At 44.0% G+C, this 10,000-nt stretch overlaps 1 protein-coding gene across 1 annotated transcript in view; it reads right to left on the reverse strand.

Annotated features, from left to right (window-relative positions):
- Window positions 1–2,419, reverse strand: part of zdhhc20a (zinc finger DHHC-type palmitoyltransferase 20a) — a 27,203-nt gene extending 24,784 nt beyond the window's left edge. The window contains exon 1 of the mRNA XM_063202343.1: window positions 2,281–2,419. Within this exon, the coding sequence (XP_063058413.1) occupies window positions 2,281–2,398 (118 nt within the window). The 5' untranslated portion in view covers window positions 2,399–2,419. The remainder of the gene's footprint in view (window positions 1–2,280) is intronic.
- Between the last annotated feature and the right edge of the window lie 7,581 nt (window positions 2,420–10,000).

Genomic DNA, 10,000 nt, shown 5'->3' on the forward strand with positions numbered 1-10,000 from the left:
AAAAGAGGATTCCCCAAAACGACTGTGCTTAATATGCAGTGAATGAGCAGTGAATCCATGCTTGTGTGGCCATCAGCACACCAAAATATTCGCTTTGGGGGGTGCACGAACCACATTGAAATGTTCAAGGGGGTGTGCAGGGAAAAAAGTTTGGGAACCCCTGCATTAATCCATCGATTGCTTGTACTGCTGGCCAACCCCATACTATGGTATCAGGCCACAGGTACTGTAGGTTCACAATGTGTGCCGTTCCACCAGTAGAAGGCTGTAATAGTCATTAAAAGACTTAAAGGGGTATGCCACTATGTTGGGGCTGAATACGGTTAAAATCGTTGCCCTGGGTTTCTACAGGTGGTAAAGTGTCTTATGTTTTATGTTAGGCGTTGTCTTGTTTTAAGGAGGGAGTAATCTCAGCTAGTGAGAGTCAATGGATCACACATGCTACAGTGATCCATTGACTTTCACTAGCTTAGCTACATACTCCCTCTTCTTAACTTGTCTTAAAGCAAGACAACGCCTAACATGAAAAATAAGACACTTTACCACCTTTATAAACCCTGGCCAACAATTTTAACTGTATTAAGCCCCAAAATAGTGGCATACCACTTAAACTACCATAAAATACTACAACATTACACACGGTCTTCGGTAATACATTACAAATTGGTCGTTGCCATTCTGGTAACAACATATTTATGACAGGGGGCATACAGTAGCTGGGGACTGCCACTGGCCATCCGGTTATAGACATGTGCATCCGGCTTCAGGGCACTGTGCTGGCCTGTCACAACACATCATAAGACCTGCAACAGTCTCATCCAGATTGGTCCTCCTGAATGATGATAGAGTCAACGAGCCGCGGTGGGACCCAAATGGCTCGTCGTTACGCATAGCGCCAGGGCCTTGCTGGAGAGGACCCGAGCCCAGCCTGTGGTACTGTAAAGTCAGCTAGAGCCTAGCAGCCTGACAGACGCTGTCGGAGATTAACCAGCCCGGGCCGCTAAGTAAACAGGCTACAGGAGACTTACCGCCCACTGACATTGACCTCGGGAGTCGGGACGGGCCAACACCATCGCCATCACACTACTGGCCGCGGTTTCGCATTTTTGCGCGCAACCGTGCGGCTGTGCCATTGCCCGAGGCATCTGATCCAGTGCAGTTTGCCAGCGGCAGGCAGCAGGGTTGAGGGTCGGATCGGATCTGACCCCATCCCAACAAATCTGACATCCGGCAGGCAGGCAGGCAGCATCACGAGAATGACTGCTACTGTGAGTCTAGCAGCGAGTGTGGTAATACGAACCAAGGCGGCATAGGCTAAAAGTTTATTTGGCAATGAATATGTTGACTGTAAAATATTGAAACTGTTACTCAAATTTGCGTGCTAAGCATGTGAGTTGACTACATTTACCATGCACAAAGTCCAAGTTAGATCACGACGACAGTTGCACACTTCACTGAATTTCCCCCTTGCTCAAGCCTGATGTATGGGAACAGAACGTTGGGAAATAGTTGGTTAACAACTGCAAACTCACACGTGTTCTTTCCTTCAACTATGCTTCACACGGCTAGTAGAACTGTATACACAAATGTAAGCAAAATTCATCTGAAATGACACTGACATTATGCTAAAGACACAAGCTGTTCCCCGTTGGAAACGAATTCTCTGTCTCTTCATCCACCATTCAATTTGAGTGATTCCAGAGTGTTTCAACCTCGTTGATAAATGCAATCGTTTGCCTTTCTTCAAAAAAATATCCAGGATAACAGAAGGTGTAGATATGCTTGCGTGGTTATTACGAGCACCAATCTGACACTAAATGAATGAATCACTGCTGTTCACTGAACCATTGTCCTTGTTTTGTCAACGCCAAAGCAAACTTAGACTACACATATTCTAGATCGACATTCATTCATTTCTCCCAAAGAATGTATCCACGTTCCAACCCAAAAGTTACAGTAACCACTGTAGGAATCAATGTAGCAGCTCAAGTTCAGAGCGAAGGCTACAGTGTCAATTTCATTTGGCGACATTATACATTTATTCTTAGTATAGATGACGCGCGGAACAGTTGGTAGATTTGTTCGAAAAGAATTGACAAATACAGAGATTGACACTGTCAGACGCTTTTCAGCGAAGAAAGCAAAGAATCGTACCAGTCAGTTACAGTCACCTCATTCACTTCCTGTGGTCTCTCCACACAAACTAACGGGCAACTTTTCCCCCACACCCATTCAGTCAAAACATCTCTCGTCAACGTTCACGAAACAAGGTGGACTTACATATGCAAAGCTCCATGACATAGGCATAATAGGACCAGCCGACGACCAGGTTTATGAAAATGACAGGTATCCAGGATAAGCCCCGTTGACAGCATCTTAGTACGTGCGAGGGCGCCATCTTTAATCTGCCTGCAGAAAAGAGGGTTTGTGTGACGTCAGGTCCTCCACTGGGCACCGTAGAGGAGAGGAACACAAAGGCGGTTTTGACCATGAGATGAAATCACTGACTGCACATCCCCGCACATCTGTACTGTACAGCCGTTTCTAAGGATGCAGAAACGACCCTTGCTTATCTGTCTAGGTCAGAGATCAAATTGCGTGATTGGACGGCACGCCGTGCAGTTGTAAGTGCAAAACAAATTGTCTGTCAATCAAATAATGTCATGTGACAATACCAGAATACCATTCATTAAAATGTATGGCATCACAAATTAAACTTAATTCGACAGTGCAGTCACCTCACTCTTTTGAATTGCTGTTTGCTTTAATGTTTTTTTCATTGTATAAATTAACAATATTATGTCAGGGAGTCTTTTCTGTCACATCAATCAGTGGCAGTAGAGGCAAGGGCAGTGCTGGAGGGCTGCCTACTGCAGAGAGCTCGGCCGGCCATCAATCTGTCTCATTCCTCTCCTGCGTTCTCTCTTGGTCTCTATTAGCCAGACATGGTGAGAGTAGGCTATATACCCATCCTGTCCCAGCCCCAGTCTGAGCCTGGAGGAGACAAGGACACATCCTGGGAGAGAGAGTTACTGTTGATATGAAGGCCATTGTCACGGAGAACAGATAGGCTACTGTATAATCAGACCGGTCTGGATAAATGGGAGGATATGAAATGGAATTTAGTTGAACTCACAGGGTCATGGATTATACTGTAAGATTTTATTACCACAAATATTACACATTGTCATAATAACATGTCAAAACACTGTCATGACACAGTCATGGACGAGTCATAAACAGTATGTCAATGTCATAAGCCTTTAATGGTCATGAAAAGTTGACATTGTTTTGGGCTGTCTTTACCATAACCCAATATCACTTAATGACAACAGTCCTAAAATGTTTATGACACTGTTATGACATATATATATCGTGCCATCGTCAAGTAAAGTGTCACCCAAATATGTTGTTATGAGCATTCCAGACCCAACCCTACATACACACACACACACACACACACACACACACACACACACACACACACACACACACCAGTGTTGGAAATAAGCACCCTTCCACCCGTCAAGGATGGATAAATTTCAGGACTGACGGGTACATTTTTCAACCCACCAGTCTCTTAGACTGGTAAAAATGGCTAGTGACTGGTAGATTTTCAAAGCTCTGCCACAGTGACTGGTGGGGGAAAAAAGAGTTCCACCCCTGACACGCACACACAGACGCACACACACACACACACACACACACACACACACACACACACACACACACACACACACACACACACACACACACACACACGCACACACACAGGCCTCCAATCTCCTTCTCTGGGACTAAGTCGTCTCTCTTCCTGAATACATAACCCAGCCTTGTGGAAGTATGATTAGTGGTTGGAGTGGCTCTTTCTAAACTGTGCTCTGGTAACATGTGTGTCCTCTAATTCTCTTTCTTTGATCTCTCTCTCTCTCTCTCTCTCTCTCTCTCTCTCTCTCTCTCTCTCTCTCTCTCTCTCTCTCTCTCTCTCTCTCTCTCTCTCTCTCTCTCTCTCTGGATCATGGTAAGCTATGTCTTTTGCTTCAAATCCTACAGTATAAATTTTGTTATTAATGATATTGATTGCTGAGTAATCATTTCCTTGACCTCATCACTATAATTATTCAAAAAGGATGCTTTTGCACATCCCTATAATTGGACAGGTGCATAGGATATTACCCCACTGAGGTTGTCAGTCAAACAGAGATCCACACAATGCTTCACCCAAGATGTTGTTTTCTCTCTGGGTCTTTCTTTAGCGACCGTCGAAATCACATAAGAATATCAGATCAAAGGCAGCTGTGCCAGACAGCCAGACAGGCTGGTGCTGACTGGGTTATGTAATCAGCTTTGGAGTCACAGCAGCAGCAGTGGGCCAGAGAGAGGCCACGTGTGGGCCACATCTGGCTCTGTTGCAGATACACTTCTCAGTCAGGGTTGCCAGATGTGTTTCCAGCCCAAAAAATGCTCAAAAAACTGCCAGGAGGAACTAAATCCGTCGCAATTAGAACCAAATGCTATTGATTTATATGGCTATAAATTTGCAGAAACACCTGCCCAATAGCATTTTTTACCTGCAGACAGCCATCCTAAACAGCCCAAATTAGCAGGAAACCGCCCAATCTGGCAACACTGTCCTCAGTCTTGATTCGGTTTGCTTTGCCTCCAAGAGGTTTTTTTTTTCTTTTCTCAAATCCATCCATGCCATGCACACTCTCACTTCCATTTTGTTACCTTGCTGGTTTTTTTCTGTCTATCACCACCATGACCAGTAGATGGCGCTCAAACCATGCCTGCAGCAGAGACATGGCTCTCAGAAGCAGCCCAGCTGGCAGAGCATCAAGGAGAGGGAGAGGATTAGAGGACCATAGGTGTGAAGTGGGCCATGTCTGACAGCATGTGAATGTGCGTCTGTCTGCCATGTTTACAATCAGTACTGAAAAGCCACACTGTTGAAAGCTTTTTTTCTGGTGCTTTACTGAGAGAGCATAACAAAAAACATGTTCAGTGTCTACGTATTGTGTACATATACCCGGTGGCCTGGCCCAAATGCAAATTATAACACAGATGCAAAAAGTAGGCCAAGTTGCTTCTACATCAACAACTGTACAGAATTGTCGCTATACTCAAAAGTAGTAGAGGTGTTATAACACCTAGGGCAGTCATGGGTAAGCTGTTAGGGCGTCAGACTTATAGCCTAAAGTCAAGTCAAGTCAAGTCACATTTATTTGTTATAGCGCATTTCATACACAGGTGCAACTCAATGTGCTTCACAAAAAAACAAATGCAAAAGGAAAGAAAACAAGCAAAGAAAAGAAGAAAGACATTAGAGTCAAAGAACATTTAAAACTCCAATATTAAAAACATATGGTAAAAAGAAAAACATAAAAAGAACAATACATTTTTAAGAAATATGTTTAAAACACTAAGATAAAAATATATGGTAAGAAATAAACATAGAAATAAAAATGACATAAAATGCAAGCTAGTTAAAAGCATCTGAAAACAGCTTTGTCTTAAAGGGCAACTCCTGCGAATTTCAATGTGCTGTTGTATTGCTCACGCTACCCTTGACTTATCAGTACCTGGTGACGCCGCAGTTTTTGGCCCAGCCCTTTCCGAGATATGAGCTATTCTAATGGGGGCAACTTTTGTTTACATTTTAAAAAAATTTAGCATAGGCCTACTCCAAATATTTTCCCAAAAGGTATCGCTGTTTGCTAGCTGCCTGCTGATGTTGCATAACCTTTTGGATGTTTTTGGGAATAAATAAAAATGTTTTTTTGAAATGTAAACAAAAGTTGCCCCCATTAGAATAGCTCATATCTCGGAAAGGGCTGAGCCAAAAAATGCTGTGTCACCGGGTACTGACAAGTCAAGGGTAGCGTGAGCAATACAACAGCACATTGAAATTCGCAGGAGTTGCCCTTTAAGTCTACATTTGAAGCTATAGTGGGTGCATTTTTTACATCATTTGGAAGCTGGTTCCAAAGCTTTGCAGCATAGACGCTAAAGGCTGCCTCTCCACACTTTGTTTTTACTCTTGGGATCAGCAGCAAATTCTTCTCTGTTGACCTTAGTGACCTGGTTGGCGCATACAGCTGAAACATATCTAGTAGATAAAGGTTGTCGGTTCGACTCCCGACCCGGCAGGTTGGTGGGGGGAGTAATTAACCAGTGCTTTCCCACATCGTCCTCCATGACTGAGGTACCCTAAGCATGGTATCGTCCCGCCGCACTGCTCCCTTTCGGGTGCCATTGGGGGCTGCCCCTTTGCACGGGTGAGGCATAAATGCAATTCCATTGTGTGCAGTGTGCACTTGTGTGCTGCGGAGTGCTGTGTCACAATGACAATGGGAGTTGGAGTTTCCCAGTTGGGCTTTCACTTAACTTTCATAACAAAATCATGTTCAGTGTCTATGTAATGTGTCCATTTACCAGGTGGCCTAGGACAAATGCAAATTACCGTATCACACAAATGCGAAAAGTAGGCCAAGTAACTCAACAACTGTACAGAATTAGAGGTATACTGAAAAGTAGTAGTGGTGTTAAACATCTGTATCTGTTTGCTTGTTTTTACAGTTAAATTACTAACATACGACCACATATCTTATGTATGCAAATGTATGACACAACAACAGTAATACTAATATGTGCTGTAACATATTGTGGTTACTTAAAAAAAAACATATATTACACTTAACTGACACTTTTATCCAAAGAGACTACAGGTAAAGGGTATTGTTTTCTCAGGGGTGGGGAACCTATGTCTCGAGGGCCATTTGAAGCGGCCCTTACCGTAAAGCTGTTTTATCCGGCCCTCGATATCATTTTAATGTTATGCAGTTTCATATGAAATATCACATATTTTGTAAAGGAATCTTAGAAATTCCATTTGCAATACAATTAAGCTATATTCAGGGGACCTAGTAGAGAAGCTGGGGTCTGTTCTAAATGTGGCTGCCTTCAATACAGGCCTAAAGTCCAGGGGGGGGATCCTGATTTGTGTTCATAGTACGGCCCTTGGAGGAATTTTACGGCCCTTGGAGCAATTTGTGGCCCTCCGAATGAAAAAGGTTTCCCACCCCTGGTTTGGTTTGATTTGGTGCCTTGATCAAGTGTACTTCAATAAATACCTGTATGAGATTCAAACTTGCAACCTTCAGATTCCGAGACCATTTCTTACAGTAAACCAGTAAGCCATGGGTGCTCGAGCTGTACTTGAATAAAAGCAGTGCAGGATTAAATGTCACATTTTAAACACACAGCCCTATCCCCGGGCTACACCCAAACAGAGGATTGGTTTGTTCTCCTGCTGTGTGTGTGTGTGCTATTGTTTTCTGTGAGCCCTTTAGGTGTGTGTGTGTGTGTGTGTGTGTGTGTGTGTGTGTGTGTGTGTGTGTGTGTGTGTGTGTGTGTGTGTGTGTGTGTGTGTGTGTGTGTGTGTGTGTGTGTGTGTGTGTGTGTGTGTGTGTGTGTGTGTGTGTGCGTGTGTGTGTGTGTGTGTGTTATGACTGCACAGATGCACAGACACCCCTCCCTTCCATTGCATTGGACAGCCAGAGCACACTTTGTTAGCAGGCCCGAGAAGATGTCAGTGGTGTACCGACTGGAATAAGAGGAGCAGAGACAGACAGACAGACAGACAGACAGACAGACAGACAGACAGACAGACAGACAGACAGACAGACAGACGGACAGACAGACAGAGGAAGACAAGACAGACGGAGACACAGACAGACGGAGAGACAGACAGATGGAGAGAGAGGCAGACAGACATACAAGCAGACAGATGAAGACAGAAAGAGATACAGACAGATGAAGAGAGAGGCGGACAGACAGACAGACATACAGACAGACAGAAAGATACACACAAAACACACAGGTGAGTTGTTACCATGTGTACACAACATAGATCTAAATAGAGAGCACATATTATCAGTGATATCCAATTTCAGTCAATTTGTACGTGGTGCGGTGACAATCAGGATGCCGAATGGTGCATTGGACACGGTCAGCCCTCGCTAGGGAGCAAGATAGGCCATGGGGTTATTTGGCTGTTTGTTTGGAGCAGCGAGGCAAGGCAACGGGTCCCGCAGGAACAAAGAGGCCGTCTGTTGGAAAGCGTCTGGCCCCTCTCTCACATGAAATCTGGAGATAAGGAGCTCTCATATGCTGCCCCCGGGGGGGGACCTCAGGAGGGCACAGATGAGAGTTCACATTGGAAACACATGAACTCCACTTCCCTTCATAACCCTATCTATCGTGAAATCTCATCACATCTTGGTCATTTAGCTCGCTCACGCTCTCTCTCTCTCCCTCTTCCTCTATCTCTTCCCTTCCACATGATGTATTTGTTAAACGCTTTATTCAATTAATTAATCATTGGTGATTTTGTCCAGTCACAGCAGTGGATTGAGATGGGATCCTGTGATTTCCAGGACATTCTTAGGTTCCTGCATTTTGAAACGGCAGAATTATTACTCCCTGTAAATTCAGCCAAAGCAGACAGTATACAGTAATAAATATGATACAACTATCAATTTTAAATCAGAGTGTTGTCAAACACCGACTATTACATAATAGGACCTCTGATTTGTGACCACATTTAGTCACAGCACTGGCGTCTAAACACAGTTATATTTGAACACTTGCTGTACTTTAGCTCAAAGCCATGTGTGGGAGGGAAGAAAGCTTGGCGGCATGGCACATCATTTTTTTTTTTTACTGTTTTTGATCCTCTCTGTCATGGTGGAGAAATGCAATCCTCTGGGAGAGTGGTGATGTGTTAGATGACAGAATGATGACAGCCAGACAGCCGACTATAATATATTAGAGATCACAAGTTTTCACTAATAAGATGGGTTAGAGAAGGAGACGTTTCCCCGAATATTTCCACAGAAGGGAACTACTCGGTACTATCAAGATATGTTGGAAGAGCAAATAAAGTTTGAGTGTTTGCTAGTACTCAGTTTATTACATTCATGTACGTATGCAGTAGTAAAGTAGCTGTAAGATACGAAATATCACACAGAATATGTGTGAATTAAAATATAGCTATTATATACCGTAACATCAAGCTATTCTCGTAACTGTGCGTGCGTGTGTGCATGTGTGTGTGTGTGTTTGTCTGTGTGTGTGTGTGTGTGTGTGTGTGTGTGTGTGTGTGTGTGTGTGTGTGTGTGTGTGTGTGTGTGTGTGTGCGTGTGCGTGTGTGTGCGTGTGTTCTTAGTGCTAAAATTGAGAAGTGTGTATGTACTCCATACTGGTTTGAACTTTGCCTGGCTCTTACCCGACCTGTAGTTCCGCACAGCTTTATGTGACTGTAGGAGGATTCCATCTGTCCAGTCAAAAAATAAGCATTTATGGCCTTAATATCAACACATTTCTTCAAAAAAGCTTTCTGTTGATCTCTAAAGTGTCAATATAGTCTACAATATGTCCTGTGACTACTGCCATTGATATTGAAGCAATATGCTCTGATTATTTTTTGACTAGAGAAATGGAATCCTGACAGTCTCCCAGACCTCCATGTGTGTTGGAGCTCCACCAGGGGGCTCCAGAACTACACACACACACACACACACACACACACACAGAGGTCTGGTAGGAACCAGGCTAGTTTGAACTGGCCCACTTTAAACACTGTTACCGCACGAATAGACCAGGCGTGATGTGATTCAAGCGACAGAGCGATACGCGCGATTTAAGCGACTACAGTATGTCCGTTACAAGCAGAAGCATACAAACATTCCCATTGGCTGTGGTCACTGACCTCTATACAGTCATAGAAAGTTGAAAGGCTTTCAACTTCATACTGTCGCTCTCGTCACGCAAATCGCCTCTAGTCTCCAGAATCGCTTTTGTTGCGCGACTCAGTACAAAGTCAATTACTTCCGTCGCTCGACTTGCTCTTGTCGCGGTAGGTGTATTTGTGTGGTTATAGGAATGCTCCTGCTCCATATGCAGTATGTCTGGCTCTGGAGGGAGTTCAGGTCCCCTG

This window comes from Engraulis encrasicolus, chromosome 7 (genome assembly GCF_034702125.1).
Source record: "Engraulis encrasicolus isolate BLACKSEA-1 chromosome 7, IST_EnEncr_1.0, whole genome shotgun sequence".
NCBI lineage: Eukaryota > Metazoa > Chordata > Actinopteri > Clupeiformes > Engraulidae > Engraulis > Engraulis encrasicolus.